General features: G+C 44.0%; 1 protein-coding gene across 6 annotated transcripts; it reads right to left on the bottom strand.

Moving 5' to 3' along the window:
* Nucleotides 1-779: 779 nt before the first annotated feature.
* Nucleotides 780-7,913, bottom strand: LOC142906443 (uncharacterized). 6 transcript variants are annotated; one of them, XR_012930248.1, is made up of 4 exons: nt 7,703-7,913; nt 3,851-4,014; nt 2,541-2,781; nt 780-1,936 (listed from the first exon to the last, which is right to left on the bottom strand). XR_012930248.1 is itself a non-coding variant. In XM_076054179.1 (3 exons), the coding sequence occupies exons 1-3, from the start codon at nt 2,478-2,480 to the stop codon at nt 1,342-1,344; spliced, it is 606 nt and encodes a 201-aa protein (XP_075910294.1). In that variant the 5' UTR covers nt 2,481-2,534; the 3' UTR covers nt 780-1,341. The 6 variants fall into 6 exon arrangements, 2 of the variants coding, with proteins under 2 accessions (XP_075910294.1, XP_075910295.1); XR_012930249.1 differs by having other exon boundaries at nt 3,851-3,931; nt 7,703-7,910; XR_012930250.1 differs by lacking the exon at nt 3,851-4,014 and having other exon boundaries at nt 780-1,408; nt 7,703-7,906.
* Nucleotides 7,914-25,356: the final 17,443 nt, after the last annotated feature.

Genomic DNA, 25,356 nt, shown 5'->3' with positions numbered 1-25,356 from the left:
AGAGACGATGTCCCCTGCAACTACCTCGTCTCTGACAGTGTGTGCGACACACACCACACGTCGGAAGGAGAACACTTCACAAGTATAAATGCTGCCTGTGTCAGTCGAGTCACATTTGCTCTAATTTATTTTGATGGTGACCTAAGACAGGAGAAGCAAAATGCACTTCTTCAGGAAGTGATATTTTTTTCATAATGCAGAGGCTGTGCCTGATACACATCTTTCACGTGTTGTTTGGCAACCCTGGTGCCCAGTAAACGCCATATGGCCAGATCTTTGCATTGAATTCCAAGTATTAATTCCTCCATACTTGTGCACAGTTGAGTTTTTATTCCATTCCCTTCATGAACCATGTTTTTGAACTTTACATCATAGTAAGATAGTACATGCCGATGAATAATTAATAGATGCTTGAAAACATCTATCCCCCACCATCTGCCTGTGTTTGGCCTAAAACCCAATCACCCAGAATGCCCAAATTCACCTTACATACTCTAGGAATGTAAGCAGGTTAATGCCTGTATATCCATCACAATCATCACTCCCAAATGTGAAGACATGTCACGAGACTCGCTGACTTTTCTTAAAATACTTGAGAAATACAAATCATAGCTGAATATTTTCAATTCCATGTGTATAAGCCTTTGTCTCAGATGTATTGTAAAATAAATATACATGTACAATATAAACATTCAAATATCAGAAAATATTTAATGTATGTTGAATTTCTTTCACACTGTACATAACCAACCATGCTAAACAAGACATGATAAAAACAATCCAAGTCATGGGTTGCATACAATATGCAACTTTGGTTTATTGATTACAAATTACATAAAAGGTTCTGAAATTTTACAATACAGGTATAGTGCAATCTAAATAAGCAAATGTACTTTTACAGTGATTTCCCAAATGTTTATAACTACACAAATACTAGCATGTATGTTCCCAATAAAGTAGTCTCCTTCCAAAATGGCTAAAACCAAAATTAGTTTAGTTGTGCTCACAATATTGTTCACATATCCGTTCTATTTCAAGTGACATTTGAGTCTGTATGGATTTGCTGTGCAAAATACTGCTGCAACCATTCACTAACTCCAACCCTGAACGAACTTTATCACATTTTTCCAATACTTTGTTGTGGCACTTCCATTAACAGGGCAATTACTGTGCCCCATGGGCCCCACAAGTTCACAAGTAATTGCGATTCACACCACAGCACCTGAAGTACCATTGATGTTTAACAACCATGAATTAGCAGGACCAAGCGAACGTATCCTTCTGAGTAGAAACCTCGACCACCGCCATAAAATGCTTTCGGGCTTTCTACATCACGGGTAGTCACTCATCCTTGTTCTCCTTGATGGTGTCAACCAGCTCTTTCAGACGCGACAGGTGGTACACGGCCCTGAGAAGACACGATTGAGAGAAAATTACTTGGTTGACTTATTATCAAGGTGGAAGCCAGAAAAATCTCACCAAGTCTCAGGAGGGTTTGGCAGTGATATTTTGCAAATTTCATCAGCGAGTGGTATGTGAGAGGAAAACGGAGAACCCGGTGAAAACAGCGGGAGTAAAATGCAAAACTCCGGATATAGATTCAAGATTCCATTGCTGTATTACTAACTCCTGGTTACCTAGCAGCCAAAATCTATAATATATGCTATTTCCAAATAGTCTCCCATCCAAGTAATAACCAGGCTTACCTGCTTAGCTTATAACATTCAAAATCTGACATCATACTTAGAGGCGGTGCAGCCTCTATGCTGTGCGTGAGTGTTGATATAAAGATAAATTCACAATGGCGTGGAGGGGTTTTCCCAGGGACGATCAGCCCCTAGAAAGACGTCCGTGTTGAAGCTGCCCGGGGAGGGGGCCTCCAAGCCGGGGGAGTCCAACTCCATGTGTGCCCTGCTCAGCAGCTCCTCCAATGAGGCTGTGCATCAAGAATCACGCATCGCACGTCACAACCACATGGGTGGCCGCTCAGCCGTCTCTGTGAGAAAAGACTGAATATGTACCTGAAAACATATGAAATGTCATCTGCTATATACAGACTATATATATACACACACACCTAGGGATCTATGGTCCTCTGACACGGGCTCCTCGTTGGCTACATTCGTAAGGCCGGAGATATCCAAAACTTTGAGCCACTCTGGGTACTTTGGTCTGCTTTGCAGGCTCTGAGCGGCACCTGCTCTCTTCGTGCTGGTATCCGTCTCGTGGCTGCTGGTCTGGGAGTCCACATCGCAGTCACGCAGCCAGGCCGGATACCTGAGCTCAGGAATGCTCGTGATCCCCGACACATCCAGCTTATCCTTTTGGCTTGTCAACCACCTGGGATAGGTACTTGTCGCACAGCCGCCGTTCGGCAAGTGCTCACGCCTAGTTGCTTCACTGCTCCGTAAGTACAACAAAACATTCTTCTGGTTAGAAAAGAAATAATTTTCGGGCTTTGCCGACAAATTTAATGGCATCAGGGCCTTGTTGCTTCTCGCTGTTGAGCTCAACCGTTCAGTTGGCTTATTGCCCCTCACCAATGATGCGCCGAGGCTGTGCGCGGTGACCCAGAGAGATGACCGCTTGCCTCTGTGCGACACTGCGAGGTCTCGGTGGGTGCCAGGCGAGCGGAGCAAGGACTTGGAGGAACCGTCAACTGGCGCCGCTAGGAGCTGGTCCGTGGTTAGACTGACCGTCGGGCTATGAGCCACGACCGCTGCAGCACAGCAGTGAGGCTGCACGTGCCCGAGATGAGGTCCTCCACAAGCAGCATGCCACCTGCAATGTAAGACCCACAGACATTTTACTGGTACACAATAAATTTGCTCTCCCCTAGATTCCTTGACCCCTGAACGGCAATCCTGCAATGTTGCCTTACTTTGCACCATCAGTAACTAATGATGTTATCCGTTTGTGGAGTTTGTGAGAATATGGGATAAATCAGTGCATGAGCTGTTATTGTTTAAACTTCAGATGTGTCCAGTCTAGGATCTGCAAATTTTGACACAAAGGTTGGAGGATCACTTAGATTTCACAAACTTTACAAACTGGATAATCAGTGAAGTTGCTGGAAGATGACAGGAGAAAGAAATGCATGCACCGACCTATCTGTTCAGACCTATGGCTATCCTCTCATATGCGTGTGCTTACTGTGGATAGTTTTCTCTGACATAAAATGAACTCATTAATGGAATTTGCCAAGCATCCCAGTGTGGGACTCTCACGAAAATGTATCTTTAGACCTTATTAAGGGTTTTTTTTCTAGGGGAATTACATTACATTCATGATAGCATAGCATAATTGACAAGCACCCAGTACAAGCAAAAAAAATGGGGTTCTCCTCTCCAATTATCCCCCCTCCAGTCAACTAGCTTCGATACCTTATGAGACCTCCTTTGCCAGTAACAAGATATAGTAATAGGTTTTTACCCTTTTATCTGGCACAAAAACTGACACTTTTATACAAGGGATCATGTTTGCGATAACCACAACGCAAGTAGTCAAAATGCAAACAAGAAGACGCTAAGAATAAGAAGACGCCTTTTGGCGTCTTCTGGTCCAACACCAGTGGAGACTGGGATCTCAGAAAAGCCGTCTCGGGTGTGGACCAATCAAATTCAAGGACAGTGCATATTATCAGTTGTCTTTTTTGTTTGCATTTTGACTACTTGTGTTGTGGTTATTGCAAACATGATCCCTTGTATAAAGGTGTCAGTGTTTGTGCCAGATAAAAGGGTAAAAACCTATTACTATAGCTTCGATACCATTGCACCGCCTGCACACTCGATAGCCACTCGAGTGCAAGCACCACGGAGCGATTCCTCGCGTGGTGAGAGGCGCAACCCACCCTCATCCACACTGTGCATCCTCCTCTCCTCCGCGCGTCTCCGCTCAGCCATGCTGCGCGGCGCTGTGCTCTGCACGTATCCTGGGTGGCGGTGACGCACAGATTCCGCTCTGCTCAAAGTCCTCGATGTAGGCGTCCAGCGCACCGCTCGCCTACGAGCAGCACTGCTCTCCGCATACCACAGGGCTGCGCTAGCCCCCGCTTCCGGTCCGGAGCAGCGAGCTGCCCTGGCTGCCACGAGGGCTTGTGTCCGTCACCGTGCTGTCGCCCGAAGGGCTGTTTGTCTCACCACCGTTGCAGTTCATTTTGTACGATTTGGGATGCCCGGACTGGATGGGGCCAGGGAGAGGAATGGCTGTGGCTACCAGGTCACCACTGATCCTGGTATGGGGGGCACCATGAGGAGCTGCTGTGTGCGGAAAGTGGGTCCGACGTCACAACGCGATCGCATGGGCCAGTGTCGACCACTTCGCGTTAGGTCTCTTAAGCTACTGTGGCTGTTGTCCTTTTTTCAACAAAAATTCCAGCCTTTCCCATGCTTTCCTTCATCACACCTGCAAGCTCTATGTACAATTGAAGTGTCATAAATGCACTACCTGCCTACTACTACATTATGAATGATATACATTTAAGAATTAGCTGGAGACAACTCCATGTTTAAAACACACTGTATTCAAAAGAGAAGGCTTAACATTTAACATTGGTTAACGTTTGGCATGTACACCTGCATATCAACAAATTACCGTACTACTAATAAAATGAATGCTAAATATTAATAGTGGTATTACAGTAGTATGACTACTTATATTTATATATTATCGCACCTCCGAAGAGCACGGTGGGCTTGGTACGGTGCGAACGAGATTCAACACACATACAGAATACAATACTTTCCGAGCACATTATGCATACCAAACCTCCAAGTTCCTTACCCTACCCTGAATAACAACGTGTGCGGAGTACAGCTCCTTTTTCAATCCATTGCTGGCTGACAGCTGTCCCATGCTATGCAGCTCCCAGGGGGAGGGGTTATTTACCGTCCTTCACCACGCTGGTCAGTGTGAATTTGGTGATGGCAGGGGGCTATAGAAGTGCATTACAACCATGTACTGAACATTGCTGCACAATGTCAGGGGGCTATAGAAGTGCATTACAACCACGTACTGAATATTGCTGAACTGGTGGCAGGGGGCTATAGAAGTGCATTACAACCACGTACTGAATATTGCTGCACTGGTGGCAGGGGGCTATAGAAGTACATTACAACCACGTACTGAATATTGCTGAACTGGTGGCAGGGGGCTATAGAAGTGCATTACAACCACGTACTGAATATTGCTGCACTGGTGGCAGGGGGCTATAGAAGTACATTACAACCATGTACTGAATATTGCTGCACTGATGGCAGGGGGCTATAGAAGTGCATTACAACCACGTATTGAATATTGCTGCACTGGTGGCAGGGGGCTATAGAAGTACATTACAACCATGTACTGAATATTGCTGTACTGATGGCAGGGGGCTATAGAAGTGCATTACAACCATGCACTGAATATTGCTGCACTGATGGCAGGGGGCTATAGAAGTGCATTACAACCACGTACTGAATATTGCTGCACTGGTGGCAGGGGGCTATAGAAGTGCATTACAACCATATACTGAATATTGCTGAACTGGTGGCAGGGGGTTATAGAAGTGCATTACAACCACGTACTGAATATTTCTGCACTGATGGCAGGGGGCTATAGAAGTACATTACAACCACGTACTGAATATTGCTGCACTGGTGGCAGGGGGCTATAGAAGTACATTACAACAACGTACTGAATATTGCTGCACTGGTGGCAGGGGGCTATAGAAGTGCATTACAACCACGTGCTGAATATTGCTGCACTAGTGGCAGGGGGCTATAGAAGTACATTACAACCACGTACTGAATATTGCTGCACTGGTGGCAGGGGGCTATAGAAGTACATTACAACCACGTACTGAATATTGCTGCACTGATGGCAGGGGGCTATAGAAGTACATTACAACCACGTACTGAATATTGCTGCACTGATGGCAGGGGTCTATAGAAGTACATTACAACCACGTACTGAATATTGCTGCACTGATGGCAGGGGGCTATAGAAGTACATTACAACCACGTACTGAATATTGCTGCACTGATGGCAGGGGGCTATAGAAGTGCATTACAACCATGTACTGAATATTGCTGCACTGGTGGCAGGGGGCTATAGAAGTACATTACAACCAGTACTGAATATTGCTGCACTGATGGCAGGGGGCTATAGAAGTGCATTACAACCACGTACTGAATATTGCTGCACTGGTGGCAGGGGGCTATAGAAGTACATTACAACCACGTACTGAATATTGCTGCACTGATGGCAGGGGGCTATAGAAGTGCATTACAACCACGTACTGAATATTGCTGCACTGATGGCAGGGGGCTATAGAAGTGCATTACAACCACGTACTGAATATTGCTGCACTGGTGGCAGGGGGCTATAGAAGTACATTACAACCACGTACTGAATATTGCTGCACTGATGGCAGGGGGCTATAGAAGTGCATTACAACCACGTACTGAATATTGCTGCACTGATGGCAGGGGGCTATAGAAGTACATTACAACCACGTACTGAATATTGCTGCACTGATGGCAGGGGGCTATAGAAGTGCATTACAACCACGTACTGAATATTGCTGCACTGGTGGCAGGGGGCTATAGAAGTACATTACAACCATGTACTGAATATTGCTGCACTTGTGGCAGGGGGCTATAGAAGTGCATTACAACCACGTACTGAATATTGCTGCACCAGTGGCAGGGGGCTATAGAAGTGCATTACAACCATGTACTGAATATTGCTGCACTGGTGGCAGGGGGCTATAGAAGTACATTACAACCATGTACTGAATATTGCTGCACTGGTGGCAGGGGGCTATAGAAGTACATTACAACCATGTACTGAATATTGCTGCACTGGTGGCAGGGGGCTATAGAAGTGCATTACAACCATGTACTGAATATTGCTGCACTTGTGGCAGGGGGCTATAGAAGTGCATTACAACCACGTACTGAATATTGCTGCACCAGTGGCAGGGGGCTATAGAAGTGCATTACAACCATGTACTGAATATTGCTGCACCAGTGGCAGGGGGCTATAGAAGTGCATTACAACCATGTACTGAATATTGCTGCAGTTGTGGCAGGGGGCTATAGAAGTACATTACAACCACGTACTGAACATTGCTGCACTGGTGGCAGGGGGCTATAGAATTACATTACAACCACGTACTGAATATTGCTGCACTGATGGCAGGGGGCTATAGAAGTGCATTACAACCACGTACTGAATATTGCTGCACTGGTGGCAGGGGGCTATAGAAGTACATTACAACCACGTACTGGATATTGCTGCACTGATGCCCGCCACCTGAGAGCCACACAGCAGGACAATGCTATACTGTACAATATTGAAATGATTCACCTACAAATACTAAACATTATTGTCTTAACAATCAATACTACTTTTAACATGAACAATAACTAATAAATGCACGCGTAGTAATCGCCGTGCTAACCCTTAGCGTGCAATGTGAGCAGAACTTGTGTTGTAAGTCGTACCCAGTCCATTACCGCGCCACACACTCCCATTAACAAACCAACGACATTTACTGAATGTCCTCCTACTTTACACGGCACAACCAGACAACACTTTGCACACCGAAGTGTCCAAGCCGCGTGCTGAGTGAAGCAAACCCCATTCACTCTGCGCTCAGCGTTCAACAAAGTTGAACCTGGCTCGCCCTCACGCCTGCCCATCTCTCTCCGTCTCTCACCGGAGATTATTCCATTGATCGTCTTCGCCTTGCCGTCCAGAGATCCGTGTGGATTATCCGTGAGGGTAGTTAAAGGTCGCGGTTATTCGGAGAAGTTTTATTAAATTAATTTTCCCGCCACAACCACCGCGTCGCCAAAGGCCGCTGAAGGCGATGTCCGAGACATGCCGTCCGCGCATGCGCACTGAGGGTTGAGAGAAACCTGCGGGGAGGGGCAGCGGGGGGCGGGGAAGCCGCCGCTGTTGGCCACACCCACATTCAGGCCACGCCCATATTTAACTGACGTCACGGTGACATCATTCTGGGTCGGACTTTATCGTGGGCTGCCTGTGCACGCGAGGAGCTCCTGACTTCTGACTCTGAATTCGAGAAAAAATCAAAGATTCACGATGTCTACCTTCGTCGAGATAGGTAAAGTTTAACGTTAGTGTTAGGGAGGTGTGTTTGTGTTAAATGTTGAGCCTGTAGACAAAACTGCTGGGGATGTGCCAGATGTCTCCATCTAACGTTAAGGAGGTTGGAGTCTGGATAGCGCATACCAGGTGTTACAGGCTACATGATGGGAAGCAGAAGGCATTCTAGTAAAATAGGTTTTTGTTTGTACGTTAATGCTCCTCCTTTTCCTTTACCAACCCATACTCACCGGCATGGTGAAGTATGTGCAAATAACCAACACGATTCCTGCGATCGTCAAGAGGCTCTCCAGCAGGGGATTGGCAAAAGGCCGTACAGGAGCAGTTTTGTGAAAAATAATTGATTCTTTCATAATGTACATCTATGATTTATTATTATTGTTCATGTGGGTAACCTCGGCGAGGGGGGAAGCAAGGTGGGGAAGAGCGGGGGATGGGGCCGCTTTTGACCACGCCCATATTTAGGTGACGTCACGCCCTTTTGCTGTGACGTCACTATAGCGGGGAGTTATCCTTGGCTGGCTGTGCATGAGGAGCCCCCGAGTTCTAACTCACAAGATCTGAGATTAGACCAAAGATTCATGATGTCCACATTTGTTGAGATAGGTAAAGTGTAATGTTCGTGCTATGACGGGGCTTTGGGCCAGTTTTAAATATTGAGATCTTGTCAGTGTTTTAATCGGACGCTCAGCAGGGTTTGAGCCAGGATAGTGCATAACAGGTCTAAAAGTGTGGTGTCGGGCTACATGGTGGGCAGCAAAGGGCAGTCCATCAAAATTGGTTGTACTATACATACTATACGTCTTCACCAACCCACATTAACCAGAGTGGTGAAATGTGGATTTGAAGCTTTCGTGACTGCAAGGATCCATACTCTTTGGTTCTATTGGGTAAAGTCACGTAGGTAAAAAATAAAACAATAAAAATCACGACGTTTTGGCCACAACACAAGTGGTCTTCTTCAGGTGAACGAACAGAACTGTCGGGACGACAGCACTTCAATTGAAATGTGGTCAAGTAACCACCATGATCTGTGTGGTCACGGGGAAGCTCTCGCAGAAGCTGACAAGCTTCCATCTTGGCAGTAATTATGTTGCCTCTTTTTTTACTCTCAGCGTCTCTGCAGCGCTTGCAGCGCTCGCACTCCTCGCCCCATTCACCCCCACTCTCCCCCTCTCTGACTTATTTAACTGCCCTAACCCTGGTTTCTCTCCCACTTCAGTAAAACAGTTTCCTTGCTGTGGTTGTCACACCTGATGATGAGTGCTTGTGTTGCATTCGAAACGTCGTGATTTATTTCTATTTCTATTTTTTGTTTTTTTTCACCTACGTGACTTTACCGAAAGAACCAAAGAGTATAGCTGACAAGCTGTCAGGGCAAAAATGACTTTGCATATTCCAACTAATATTTTTTGCCCTGGTTTGTGTCTGACCATGCTGGGCACGGCTTTGTTAAAGTGTACGATATTCAATGGGGTAAAAGTCCCCTAATGGTAATACAACTTTATACCACAGGTGTACTCACACTGGAGCAGCGTCGACATTTATGAGAAAGCTTTACACATGAGTACCATGTGCGGTTCTTTACCGACATTCCCATCCCTGCACCTGCCTCCCCTGTCCCTAATGCAATGAACCCTCTACCCCCACATTACCTATGCAGAGCTCGTGGAGAGAATGAATGAGGAGGAGGGAGCGGAGGGGCATGAGGCTCAACCTTCAACGGTGCCACAAGACTTTTCGACGTCATCATTTCAATCTACCCTGGCCCAGGTACGATGCGGCACAACGTGGATTTGCACAGCCTATAAATTAACTTGGCTAATGTCAAAGATGGGAGATTCCTGGTATTTACAGATTTAGTTGTTGTTTGCATTCGCCAACTAATGGGCCCCAAAGTGTAGACATGGCTGCTCCTCATTTATAGATTTCCAGCCTTTGCAGCAGTGCGTTTTGGTGACTATACTGTGCTGATGAGTCCGAATGAGGATTACACCGGTCCACAGTTGCATATCACTGCATAACTGCTGCTGTTAGTCTGTCACATTTGCTCAACTTTATTTTGATGGTGGTTTAAGATACCATTACCACAATGCACTTTAGAAAATACTGATGTTTTTTGTATAATGCACAGGGGCTAGATGCTTTGTGTACACATTTCTCCAGGTCTCTGGTTTCCTCCCATAGCTAAATGACACAGTGTAACTGGTATTGGCCAAACGTACCAATGCTGAAAAAATACATGCAAATTATTCAATTGGAATTAAACTAAGCAACTTCGTTCTCGACTGCAAAAAAACAGAACTTGGTAGGACCCTCCTTGAAAATAAAAATGTAAACTCATTGAGGTTTTCCTGGGTAAACAAGTACATCATCATAGCAATAAACAACTTGCATACAAATAGCAGATTAACTTATGTCCTGATACATGTATCATGAGCTTATGAATAAATATACATTTCATGCATAAGCTATTACATCTCTCATATTCGTGTGTGTGCTTGCCTTTGCGTGTAGGACACTATCTACTTTTGCGATGGAGTCCGTCGGATCGATTTCATCCTCGCGTTCGATGATGAGGTCCATTCTCAGGACGCCATCAACAATCAGGTGAGAACGAGGAACCTACAAATAATGCTCCACCTTCCTGCACCCAGCATTATCACCCCTCCCCACGTGCAACACCACACGCCTCTAAACCTAGGTTTGACGCAGTGGTGCCAGCTCAGCTCTCTGACTGCTGAGTCACCCAGCCACCTCCATACGAGTCTTTAAATCCACAGTATACATCCTTTATCAAACTGTATCGTCAACTGCAGACCACGCTAGTCAATGAACGCTAGACTCCCATCACTCAACTCGCACATCCATACCCTGAACCATACGCCTCACTGCTTTGGCGAACAACAATCAATTATCGTTACGTATCACACTCCATCCACAACTCCTCAATAAATACACCACTTTCATATTGCACACACCGACACCCAGACATAACTTACAGGATATATGTAATATCCACATTCTAACTGCCAAATGGAAAACTATTATAACAGTGCTGAAGTACCCAGTATGCATTCTCTGCAATGTTGATGTTTTTGTTTATTTTGTTGCTATTGTACCCACGCACAATGGATCTATCTCCCTTGTAAAATAGCAAAGCAACTAGCTAAGTGAGACCATCCCTGTAACAAATAAGGTAAACTCAAAGAGTTGATTGACAAAGAGCTGTGCAAATTTTTATTTTATTAAGGTCTGCTGAAGTGACACCGACTGAAGCAGTTCAGTGATGCTACTTTGCAGAGCCGTTCTCTGATTGATTCCCATGTGAGGCTCTACTCACTGTAAGAGTTCAAGAAGTTTCCTCACCTCTTGACTTGACTCCCACAGTGACACAACTGAGAACAATGTATAACACAGATGGTCAATTTTGTTTGACAGAAGAAGAGGACCGAATATCAGGCAAGCCTGATGAAGATGGGGCTAGATCTCGAGATTGAACCCAAGGAGGTAAGTTTCCTGCGTGTCTCTCTGCTATAGATGACAGACACTGTATACAAATAAAAAGGTGTTAGACTGTGATTGCTTCATAATTTCACTGCTGGCATACATTCCTTGAGTAGGAGCGCTAAAGATCCCCGCTGGAGGGTATATGGCCTACTCTTCTCTGCTTGCCAGACGTCTTGAAAGAGATAGCGAATACCCATACTTTACCCCACCATGCACAATCTTAAGATGGATTAATTGTGGCTTACCCATTTATACTGGAGGGTATAACAGTCTCCACCTTAATGTGGCATGCCAGCTATTTATACTGTAGTAATAAGTGTTCGATAACTGCACGTACGTTATGCAATTTGCTTTTGGGTTGTGCCACACGTTGATCGGCACGAGGTGCTAACAACACGTGACACAAGCACGAAAATCCACGCGGCCGTGGACACTCTTCCAAATGAGACCATCCTGTTCCCTTGAACTCTCACCTGGTCAAACAAAGTCTAATAAATACAACTAAATGCACTCATCTAGAGTCTGACGATGAACTTCGTGCCATCCACTAGGAGTCGGTGAGCGGACGCACCACCTTTGTGAAAGTACACGCGCCATGGAACCCACTCACCACCTATGCCGAGATTCTACACATCCAGGCAAGATTCTGATGGTCATTGTAATGATGATCATGATGATGCCGATGATTGTGATGATGATTGTGGTGATGATTGTGATTATGATGGTGATAATGAATGTGGTGACAATAATGTTTGTGAAGATTCATCATGGTTGTGATGATAATTGCGATGATCATGCATGTGATACAGAGTATGATGGTGAGGGTGATGATTGTGATGATTATAATTTATGACGTTCAACGATAATAATCGTAACACTGACATTACGAGATATCGAGAGACGTAAATATACAAACGGATTAGAAAAACGTACATTTGGAAAAATATGCATATTAGCAACATATTGACTCTTTTTAGAAAAGTGAATGGGCTCGGGAAGGGCACGTTGCTTGAAGGGATGATGTCTGCTGGCCGAAAATGACATTGGAGTGGCAGCAGAAGGAGAGAACGTGCCCAAGATGATGTATATCATAGAGATGGCGAGATAAGATTGGCTCATGTGCGTGTGCTCATGACTGGGGATATTGGTGGGACAACTTGAAGAGTGGGTGGGATATGCAGTGGAGGCTTTTGGCATATTAATTGTTGCATTATAGGACTTGTTGTATTATAGGACTTGTTGTATTATAGGACTTGTATTATAGGATTTGTATAGAATGTTGTATTATAGAACTTGTTGTATTATAGGACTTGTTGTATTATAGGACTTGTTGTATTATAGGACTTGTTGTATTATAGGACTTGTTGTATTATAGGACTTGTTGTATTATAGGACTTGTTTTATTATAGGACTTGTATTATTATAGGACTTGTTGTATTATAGGACTTGTTGTATTGTTGGACTTGTATTATAGGACTTGTTGTATTATAGGACTTGTTGTATTATAGGAATTGTTGTATTATAGGACTTGTATTAGAGGACTTGTTGTATTATAGGACTTGTTGTATTTTAGGACTTGTATAGAACGTTGTATTATAGGACTTGTTGTATTATAGGATTTGTTGTATTATAGGACTTGTTGTATTAAAGGACTTGTTGTATTATTGGACTTGTTGTATTATAGGACTTGTATAGATTGCAACAACTTGGGGAGACCTTCATCCATTCGTGGACTGATTTTGGCTGATGATGATTCCATGTGCTCGAGGCAAAGGGTTTAATACATTTAAAATCAAACAGGTGCCACTCAAGGAGAGCGACCTCCCCCAGGTGTCAGGCTCAGACAGTGGGCCTCTTCACTACCTGGGAAATATTCACCACCTGAAGCCGGGAGCCGTGCCCAAACAACCGGACTATTTCACGGCACCCTACCGGCGTTCGCAGCAGGACATCTATCCTATAAAGGATCATGACGTCCTCATCCCACCGGCCGTACGCAGCCAAATCGTACGTTTGTATCAATGCTGTATAAATAATGCCAGAATGGGGTGGTTTTTTTGCAAAAACATGTTAATTTAAAAGGGTTTTGTCGTGTTTTTATCATTTTAATTAAAGTTTTCAGCTCTGTATCGCAACTTGCGATCTCTGAGTGACATGTGGTTAGAAGTGTAAATCATTATGGTTTATTAAGAATGCCTGGATTTATGATTTATGGGTTGTGGTAATATGTGTCCCTGTAGAGAAAGCTACCAAATTTTTGGGATGCTTAACCAGGAGACATGGTGAGCTAGCAGCCCCACCCTTTGTAAGTCCTGCCCACATTATATAACCACGTCCCCTCAATCACTCTCCCCTGCACAACAAAAGAATGAAAGACTACTGTTGATATGGTTCTTGGTGAGCAGGTATCCTGTCGAGCCAATATTGTGGGCATTTGGGGTTTTGATAGTATTGTATTCTGAATAAATTGCCTTTGTGCATGGAAAGCATGCATAAAATGTCTCCTTGAAATCTGGATATTGTACTTGCTGAAATCGGTACATATCTGCTTCAGTTTTTGGGGTGTTCTATGGACCTTTCCGAGTCGGGACTCAATAAGAGTTGTGGGCCCATTATAACTGTGTAGGCTGGTGGTGGTTGGAGAGGGGGAAACATTTCAGAGTGGAGTGAGTCAATAATAGCTTACCCACCCAGCCCTATGTTTCATGCATGTTATGTTTGTCATGTGTGTCATGTGTGCTCACACAGGTTCACTACATGCTGCAAAACCCCATGCCACAAGACAGCACGAACATATTAAATATCAACCAAATGATTGAAAATGGCTGCTATACTGCAGCCTATCCACTGCATGACGTAAGTTGTTGGGGGGTAGGGGGTGGAGGGCACACTGACACCCTACGGGAGGCCCAGGTACGACACCTGAATTGCACACCTGTATAGGACGCTATAGCATAGTCTAAAGCTTACCACATACTTAACATTAGTGTCCCACAGAGATGCGCCGCATAGGTGTCCAGGTTCCCCAGCTCACTAAACACACCTCTGATTTGCATGGTTGGCTACATACGGTGCAAAAGAAGTTCAATATCCATGCATTGGAAAGGACTCCACGAGCACTCTAGAGAGCCATTCTCAAGGGTATTTGGCCGACTATTTCACGTGGGACAGAAGTCTTTGGAAGAATTAGAAGTACCCACACTTCATCCCACAACACGTGAACAACCAATAGATTAACTGTGGGTGCACCCATTTACACTGCTTGCTGGGAAGAAGCAGCGTGATTAAGAAACGTGGTCATTATTTTAACTGTCGTTCCCATGAAATCAAATGGGCGACCTCTAAATTTGCAAGTCCAGTGCAGTGTGCAACACCATTACACCACAGCAGCGCCACGGCAGAGTTTTGGGGGGGTGGAGCTGGTAATTTGTGAATGTCCATGCAGTGTTTGTGACTAACAATTGCTTTCCCCATGTCAGAGTGAGTCTGTTCATCCCACCAAAAACCCGAACACGCTGGGCGACCGCAACACGCTGCGACGGGAGTGGGCGAGAGCCGGGCGCTCTTTCAAGGAGCAGCCTCTTGACCTTGTGCGGTAAGTTCATGCCCTATCCACTGCTGGATGAAGACTTCCCCAAGCCTTCGCCATCTCTCCCAGTCTCCTGATGCAACGATCCATGTGGCTCCTGCACACATGCTGATTTCATTACTTAAATCTCTGTGGTGCACATCCTCTCAGACGCATTCCTTCTCTTGACTGCCACATCATTCTTAGTCTCGACCACAGGCCATCGTACCTCTTAGGGACGTGCCCTGTCCAGAAAGGTCCTAAGGCTGGACTTGAATGCTAGCTGGGAGTTGATAGCACAGACGGCTGGGGAAATGGAGTTCCAGAATAGCATTTGCCCATGCCTTCCCTGCTCTTCACATTTCCCTCCAGCCCATGGTCCTTGCTTACATATTCGATAGCTACACCACTGGTGCCATGTGCGGTTGGTGATGTTTGCGCTGTGTGTGCGAGTGATGTTGTCGGCACAGGTCATACTTCGGGGAGCAAGTGGGGCTCTATTTTGCATGGCTCGGCTTCTACACAAAGATGCTGATCTTCGCTGCAATCGTCGGCCTGATCTCCTTTTTCTTTGGAGTATTCAGCAATGACCGTGACATCACTAGGTACTGGCCCGACACATGCATACAGACAAATGCATACAAACACACACACACATACACTCATGTGTCAGATGTAGAACTCACACAGATCTCCTGTATAGCAATACAGACTGAACAATGAGTATCAGCAAGCACCTACTAAGGCTATACACAAGTACATATACACGTAAAGTACATATAGACATACATATACACTTATATACAATCCCATGGGATGCTGCCATGGCGTAATAGTTACATTTCTAGAATTGCAGTTTATAGATTTCCAGTGCGATCGCCTGGCATGGCAGCTGAAATAATGGCTAGGTTTCTTCAGTTATCCCACATATGCTCAGCAGTATAAACGGAGACACCGCAGTTAGATGATTGGCAGTTCAGATGTGATGGGGTAAAATGTGGGTACTCCCACCGTGTCCAAGACGTCTGGCCATCATGGACGAGTAGGCCAAATATCATCTCGAGGGGCAATCTAGAGCATTCTTTAGTGGAGGACCTTCCACCAGCAGTGGCATGAGCAAGCAATTTCAGGGCCACATCTTTAACATTTCACTATTAAAGTACATATGCACATATATACAATCTCATACAGTTTATATACATATACAGTACAAATATAGTACATTCAATATATTGTATATGTATATATGTTCCAAATGTCTCTGTTTCTAAAAGTAAATCCAAAAAATCAAGCCTAGCTACAATATTTCGGACAATCCAGGGAAAATTAAACATTGTTTTGGATTGCTCAGAAAACATGACATCGCCCATTGTGACGTCACTCACGACGACACGTATCACGTGGCATCGGGTTTCGTCACTCTTGTTCACATGAATATATTGTACATTCTTACGAATTGTAAATAATCCGAAAATCAAAAGCAAAAAATATTCAAATCCAAAATGTTTAAATGTGAAACGTATCCTTATAATACGACTTACACACATAGACTCTTTGGAGCTGCATGACGGACAGCGGGGAGCAAGTGCAGGAAATACATTGCTGTACTCTGTGTCTGGAGTCTTCGCTTCCCATATTCAACCCGTACTGACCAGTGTGGGATGACTAGAATTAAATAGCCCTCATGACCCACGAGGTGTGGGGAGGCCCTCAGCCAGAAGTCGATTGATAAAAGGGCTGTAAACACCCCTGGAAATCAATACATAGAGATGTTACACCACTGATATCAACGAAAATTATAATTAAACATCAGCAAATACCTTCTTTGGTTCTTTCGGTAAAGTCATGTAGAATGAGAATAAAATAATAAATTGATAAAATAAAATAACACAATAATATTCTCACGACGTTTCGGCCACAACACAAGCGGCCTTCATCAGGTGAAGGGACGAGACTGTCTGGTAGGACAGCGCTAGAGTGAAAGAGCCACGTTCAGATCACGGCCTTTAAGCTGTGTGAGAGGAACAAAGCGCCTTGACAAAGGAATTAGCATATAATTTAGCATTGAAATGGCTGAATGATTAGCTTGTGACTGGTCACAGAAATAGCTATGTTAAAAGTTAAAGCATACACATCTGCAGAGGCACCCCTTGATAAAGGAATTAGCATAGAATATTGCATTGAAATAGCTAAGTTAAAGCATACACATCCGCAGAGGCACCCCTTGACAATGGAATTAGCATAGAATTTAGCATTGAAATAGCTGAGTGATTAGCTTGTAACTGCTCACAGAAATAGCTACGTTAAAGTCAGAGCATACACATTCACCGAGGCACTTAGTACAAATCAAACAGGAGAATTTAGCATTGAAATAACTAGGCGAATTTAGCATTGAAATAACTGAGTGATTAGCTAGTGACTGATCACAGAAATGACTATGTTGAAGTCAAGGCCTACACATCTGAGCTATTCACAGTACTATATAGTGAACCAATAAGAAAACGTGCCAGTTTGTAGGTGGGGGAGTTGATAGTAGCTGCCATCGTTGAGAACTACTCAACGATGGCAGCTATACAAAAATAAAAAGAGATCCCACCAACAGCCTGGTCACCAAAACGAACAAAATCATCTCTGATTCAACAGCATTAATTGATGAGATCAAACAGTTCTCGTTGAAACCCTCTGCTGCCAGACCACCAAGATTATATGGCCTTCCAAAGATACACAAAGAAGATACACCCCTTCGTCCCATCGTCTCTACTATCAACTCCCCCACCTACAAACTGGCACGTTTTCTTGCTGATATACTGCGACCTTTCACTGGAAAAACCACCTCTGCGGTACTAAATTCTACTCACCTGGTATCGACAATCAAAGGCATTTCCCTGTCCCCAAACGACCTGCTTGTCAGTTTTGATGTGGTGTCCTTGTTCACCAAAGTCCCGGTACCTGACACCATCGCTATCATTGAAGACCTGGTTCATCAAGGACTGCATACTGATGTACCCCCCCTGGTGAGACATTGCTTAACCAACACATACTTCACCTGGAATGGAACTTTCTACAAACAAACTGAGGGCACCCCAATGGGCTCCCCCCTATCTCCGGTTGTAGCCAACGTATTCATGGAAAAATTTGAAACTGACGCCATCCAGACTGCCACTCTACGCCAGACCTTATGGAAGAGGTACGTTGATGACACCTTTGTCATCTGGCCACATGGCCAGCCTGCTCTAGACCAATTCCGCGACCACATCAATTCCATACACCCAGCAATCAGATTTACCATGGAGGTCGAAAAAGATGGCAAACTAGCCTTTTTGGATGTCTTAATTAAAAGGAGACATGATGGTTCAATGAGCCACTCTGTCTACAGGAAAGCTACCCATACAGATGCTTACTTGAAACCGGATTCCCACCACCATCCATTCCAGAAGAACTCCCTCATCAAGACTCTATACCATAGAGCCCAATGCATTTCCGACCAGGAACACATTACCAGTGAACTCAAGCACGTACACCAGGCTCTCAGGGCTAATGGCTACTCCGACTACACAATCCGCAAAGCCATCACTCCAGTCATGAAGAAGGATCCTCTTGTGGAGCCACTCAAAACCATCACCTTACCCTACATTGCAGGGGTCACTAAAAAGATCTCCAAAATCCTGAATAAACACAAGATCCAGGTCCGATTCAACACAGTACATAAAATCCGTGATTTAGTTCCATCTGTAAAAGATGCTGTTCCAGACATACAATACCCGGGCGTTTACAAACTAAAGTGCCTCTGTGGTAGTAGCTACATTGGAGAAACCAAAAGACATATCTCGGACCGCATCCGCGAACATAAAGCAGACTTGAAACACGGTAGGACGAACTCCTCTGCCGTGGCAGATCACTGTTATAATTCAGTGGGCTCACATGACATTGACTTCTCCAAGACGGAGGTTCTTTGCAAACCAACCGGCTACCATGAGAGATTCGTTCATGAGGCCATTCACATATACAAGCACAGAGACAATTTCAACCGAGAAGATGGATTCTGGCTTAGTAACCACTGGAAAGATGTTTTAAACCATTTCTGTTCTTAATTAATTGTATTTTTACGATGACCTTCAGACCGCAGCTCTTTCGCCAGCATTGACTCTTAATACCTCTCACACCACGGTTAATGGTATGGTTTTACAACATGGAGTATAATAGCGCCTCGCAGCTGTCTCTCTCCCCCTCCTCTGTTCCGACCATGGACGAACTCGTCCGTCTGAACGGGGCCCGTAGCTATCCGTGGTGCTAAAGTTGAGGGTAAGAATCCACCCATTTTTTCGCCATATAGCATTGTGATATATAACGACTTATTGTTGGTAGCTTAGCTGATTGGAGAATATAGAGTTTATTGATAACATTAAGGTAATTTATATTTTAGTTTTTTATTGGTTCACTATATAGTACTGTGAATAGCTCAGATGTGTAGGCCTTGACTTCAACATAGTCATTTCTGTGACCAGTCACTAGCTAATCACTCAGTTATTTCAATGCTAAATTCACCTAGTTATTTCAATGCTAAATTCTCCTGTTTGATTTGTACTAAGTGCCTCGGTGAATGTGTATGCTCTGACTTTAACGTAGCTATTTCTGTGAGCAGTTACAAGCTAATCACTCAGCTATTTCAATGCTAAATTCTATGCTAATTCCATTGTCAAGGGGTGCCTCTGCGGATGTGTATGCTTTAACTTAGCTATTTCAATGCTAAATTCTATGCTAATTCCTTTATCAAGGGGTGCCTCTGCGGATGTGTATGCTTTAACTTTTAACATAGCTATTTCTGTGACCAGTCACAAGCTAATCATTCAGCCATTTCAATGCTAAATTATATGCTAATTCCTTTGTCAAGGCGCTTTGTTCCTCTCACACAGCTTAAAGGCCGTGATCTGAACGTGGCTCTTTCACTCCAGCGCTGTCCTACCAGACAGTATCGTCCCTTCACCTGATGAAGGCCGCTTGTGTTGTGGCCGAAACGTCGTGAGAATATTATTGTGTTATTTTATTTTATCAATTTATTATTTTATTCTCATTCTACGTGACTTTACCGAAAGAACCAAAGAAGATGAATCATTGCAGTCACGAAAGCTTTAAATCGAAATCAGCAAATACATTTTACTTTGGAAAATGCTTGATGTTGGAACCCATAATTTAGTCTGACTTTGTTTAAAGGGAGGGTATGACACATTCAAAGGTGGCATGACCTTTAGGCAAATTAGATTTCTCATCCAAGTGTACTATGCCCATTAGTGTGTTTATGTTCGTGCGTGTCTATGTGTGCAGTGGAGAAATATGCAACAACACCATCGGAGGATCCCTGGTCATGTGTCCCCAGTGTGACCAAAAATGCACCTTTTGGAGGCTAAATGATACCTGCGAGACTGCGAAGGTATCACACAAATACACCATCGATGTTCCCTCTAAATAAGGATACTTATTGTTTTTTGGTGCTGTGCATCATTATCACAAAGCCAACTCACGTTGCTGAGATTGTATCATTAACATTAACCATGATCACTAGATTGCAGCACATCATGCTAAACACTATGCTGCCATTCGTGTGGGTGTAAAAATTTTTTATACTAATAATACACGTGTGATCATTTTTAAGGTAGTTAGTTATAGTTTTAGCAAATAGGGCATTTTAATGGACTAAGTCGATGGTTAGACAAATACATGAAAATGAATGCATCGTCACATCCCAGCGGGAGTGCAAAAGTTACTTTGTCTGAGTAAATCCGACACGATGTATTTCATGAGTATTTCTCCACGATCAATACAAGTGGACAAAGTATTTTGAAATCTGAATTTCAGTGCTAATTAGTTGACATGTCATGCCGAAATAATGATTATTCACTTTAAAGTGTCAGAAATGTATGTCCACAATCATGGAACTGCCCATTGCTTATTTTGCTCTTTCTGTCACATTTATACAGATTTGTTTGATACATGAATAGCGCTATAATATCAGACATTGTAGAGCATTGTCATCTCCACAATTTAATGGATGTTTCATGAGTGATTAATCTATTTTAACTTAAAAATCAATCGATGCATCATTACTTTCCTGCTGTTGATATTGAAAAGACGTGGATGCTAAGATTTAAGGTTTAATTGTGACTAACACCTCTGATTGTGCCGTTGCAGACTTCACACATGTATGAAAATCCGGTCACCATATTCTTCGCAGTTTTCATGGGACTTTGGGGTAAGTGATGCTAAGCATTGGCACACATTGTCCAGACACAATGACAAGTATCAACATGTTTGCAATGATGATGAGCACATTTGGCCACATACAGTGTTAAAGAAGTTCAACATACATACGTACAACCATATACAGTACCATCATGTCTTGCAATGTTCGTATGCAGTGATCCTGACAGTCCTATTATGAACCCACTGCTCAATGAGGGCAAATTTGGACCATGACTTGCACACATTGTCCTACTCTTACGAATGATAACCGATAATCTTTAATGTCCACTGTGAAGCAGATGGTGTGTATTTTTGTGTAATTAATACACGGGCAATATTAATCAGGGCAGCCACATAATTTGAACCACGAACCTCTGCAACAAGCAACGAATGCGGTACCCCAAGGCGATTCCATGAAAAATGCAAAGTGGCCAGGTGGCTCAGAGTTCAGAGTGCTGCGTTGCCGCCGCTGAGATTCTGTGTTGAAATGAAAGTGGCCACCTGCGATTAAACCAGTTTCTCAATTATAGCAAGATGATGGTCTCAACTCAGTCACCGATATCTGCACAACAAATACAAAAAATCCATAATGTTAAAGTTGGTTCTGTACTTAATTAGGCTACATTCCAGCTCTGAGAATAAAAATGTTAGCTTGACTATCACGTAACAAACGCTCCTCTCCGTGGCAAAGCATTTGGGAAAGAGCTACCCCTACTGTGTGGACCAGAGATCACAGAGGTAGCTCTGTGACATTCACTTTTGTGTAACGTTTTGTAACACGAAGAGCAGCACTGCTCTGTTATAGATCCAAAGGAAAACTCAATCTCATGCCATGCCACTCAGTGCAAGTGGGATAAAATTGTGGCAATGTACCAAAAAAAGCCAATAAAGGTATTTATGAAAGAAAAAAAAGTACTAATGAAGTTACTTTGAACATTACATTTAACAGACTACATTAGGTAACCTTTGAACCCTTGAGCAATCGATAGTGAAATTACTTTTCTAAGTAAATCCTCCCCGTGTGGTGTGTCGCAACAGCCACGGTGTTCCTGGAATTTTGGAAGCGTCGCCAGGCATCGCTCGCGTACCGCTGGGACCTGACGGCAGCGGCGCAGGAGGGAGACCCCATCCGGCCCGAGTACCTGGCTCGCTGCACGACCACGAAATGTAACATCATCACCATGGTAATGCTTTTTGCTGTCACCACGGCGACTACCTCATTGCACACACACACCTCTGTTTTGTAATGTTGCATGTGTAACTGTTCACTGTTTTCCTAGTTTTTCTTCTAACATATTTGTTGGCCTTTCGTCAATTGTGTTTTCCTCCCAATATTATCCCGATTGTCCTATCGGCATCGTTATGAAACAATGTCCATTTGGAACTCTATGTTATGGAAAGGTTTGCTGAAGCAGATGTTACATAATTACTTATAAGATCCCTTCAAGTGAACACACTAGAGGGTGGCCCTTTCGCATCAGCCCTGCTACAAAGAAATGTTCATGATGGTCAAACTCATCTTTTTTAATTCTGAAAGGTGAAATTTGTCCAAATTAAGAAAAGAAACAAATGTAATATTGGTGACCAGGCTGATCGGCTTACTACTTGGTTTTATTGGAGGCAGCTGCCTGGATTAAAACCAAGAAATCTCAGCGCTGCCAGCTCAACTCTCAGACATCAGGACCACCAAATCCATTCCTTTATATCATCGCATGCCTAACTAGTAGTGGGGAAAACAAATAATAGTTCATCAGTCAACCTTAACGGCTCACACTAACATTGGTCACTCCGACAGACTAATCTATATACAAATGCTTTTCCGTCTGTGTCCGTGCATTGTGAGTGCAGAAGGAGGAGCCTCATATGCCTAAGAGGATACTGAGGTTCCGATACTGCCTCTCCGGGATCATGGTGTTGTTCTGGGTGAGTCCGCCAACTCAACAGCAACATTGAACCCCTTCTCCTGATCCAGTGAGCTATGGCCAAGTCACCTGCTATGTGCCTCATCTTGGAGGCGAAGCAGGTTTTGAGCCTGGGTACTGCACGAATGGGTAACCATCATGCACAAAATGGACTGTAGGCTGCTGCAGAGCTACCTTGTGGCCAACAGAGAACTGCATTCTTTTGCTTCCATCCTTTACCAACCTGTACTGGTGTGCATGGTGAAGTATGGGAAAATAACCCTGACAATCTGCACAGGGTTGGGAAGGCCATCATCCAGCAGTGGATTCATATACGGGTTATACACATATATATATTTTTACTTGACCCAATCCTAACCTCCACACTCTGCTCCACCAGTCAGAATAGCTCTCAAACTATGTTGTTCCTCCTGTGTGATCCATTGAGTGATTACAAGTGGGGGTATAGATACATGCATAATTATATAACTTACAGCCCTTTGTCAATCCAATCACCTGAAATATCTACAGGTGGCCCAAGGCAATGAATACATCATGAGCCGTATCATGTTATCCACCTGCTCCTGTCAACCTCGATTTGGGTTTCTCGAGACTAGTCCTCGGCCTTAAGGCCAGATGAAAAACATGTCCTCAGCTCCTTGGCCTTGAGTGTGTGGCCTCAGTCCGAGGAGGTTTCTTAGAGGTACCGACCTTGACACTGGCCTCATACTAGCGCACCCAACCTTGAGTGACCTTGACACTGATTGTGGCCTAAAAAGCTGCCGCCTTGGCCTCACCTTGGCCCTGTGGCTTTTGGTCTCAACTTCACATCTGAACGTGGCTCGAGGTCAAGCAGGGCCAGGGATAGTAATTCCTTTCATAACCTTGCATCATTTTCTACAATTGACCACGTGACGTTACCATTACACGTTCATTGTGTGTGATGTTAGCGAAACAGCTCAGGTTTTGTTTAACATGTAGGCTTTTCGCGACCAATATCATCCATAATATTTTTTTTTGGATTAGATCGCGTAAATATGTGTCATTAAACCCACCACCACCCGACAAAGCCAATTAGTAAAGTTGTTCACGTAAACAGAACATGCCAATTCATTACTAGTATAGCAAATTCACAATATCTACAATCTGAGTACGACGTTTTGCCAGTCATTTGGTTCTGCTGTAGACAAACGAACTGGCACCTCCTGAGCCACACCAGGCTAGCTCGGCACAGCTAACTCACGGCTTGGTTATATAGTGGAAAAGAGCTACAAGACTGTAAATCTCACCCACCTCTGTGTTTCTTGTGTTACTGGCAGATCCTCCTGATTCTTTCTGCAATTTTGGGTGTGGTTGTTTACCGCCTGACCATCTTTGGCATACTCTCCTCGAGTATCCCCAATCATGTGACCAAGATCAAGGTGATCGGTGCCCTACTCACACCTGATATGGTTACCACCATCACGGCCTCCATCCTCAACATCGTAATCATATTACTACTCAACAAAGGTTACGACAAGCTGGCCCTCGTCCTCACTGATCTGGGTAGGTGTCATCACCATCACGGTTTGCATATGTTTATTTTATTATACGCCACAAGAGAACACATGTAAATTTGAAGCTTGGATAAATGTTGTGCATGGTAAATAATGTCGCTGTAAAAATGTCATCATGATTTTAACCTTGCACCATGGGGCCATGAATAGCAGCATCAGTGCATCATCCAGTCACTTGTTCAACTACTGCCTGTTTTTGTCAGAACTCTCTTAAATTTTTCCTCCAGTTTCATTCCGATTGGGCTATCAGAATCGTGTCTTGAGATGAAGTATCCAATGGGATCTCTTGTAGACCAGTGCAACCCTTAATGTCATGAAATGGCCCTAGAAGTGAATATCACTGAGATTCCTCTGAGACCCTTCATTCAAGTGAACTCTGGTTCACACATTAGGGGGAAGCACTTTTCAATCCACACTACTACGGAATATAATGTTAATCTCGTAACAGTCAAATTGCTCATTCTCACAA

This window comes from Petromyzon marinus, chromosome 64, assembly GCF_048934315.1.
Source record: "Petromyzon marinus isolate PM22_M1 ecotype Great Lakes invasive population chromosome 64, UKy_Petmar_22M1.pri1.0, whole genome shotgun sequence".
Taxonomy (NCBI): domain Eukaryota; kingdom Metazoa; phylum Chordata; class Hyperoartia; order Petromyzontiformes; family Petromyzontidae; genus Petromyzon; species Petromyzon marinus.
The sequence above is the reverse complement of the archived record's forward strand: the minus strand, read 5'-3'. Positions and strand labels throughout refer to the sequence as shown.

Bases quoted from the DNA above. Each gene is read 5' to 3' on its own strand.
- LOC142906443 (XM_076054179.1), bottom strand. From the start codon at position 2,480: ATGCCATTAAATTTGTCGGCAAAGCCCGAAAATTATTTCTTTTCTAAC. The intron at 1,937-2,077 runs GTGTGTGTGTAT...CTTGATGCACAG, and splicing joins AGAGGACCATAGATCCCTAG to CCTCATTGGAGGAGCTGCTG. The intron at 1,409-1,800 runs GTGAATTTATCT...GTGTCTTCTCAG, and splicing joins GAAAACCCCTCCACGCCATT to GGCCGTGTACCACCTGTCGC.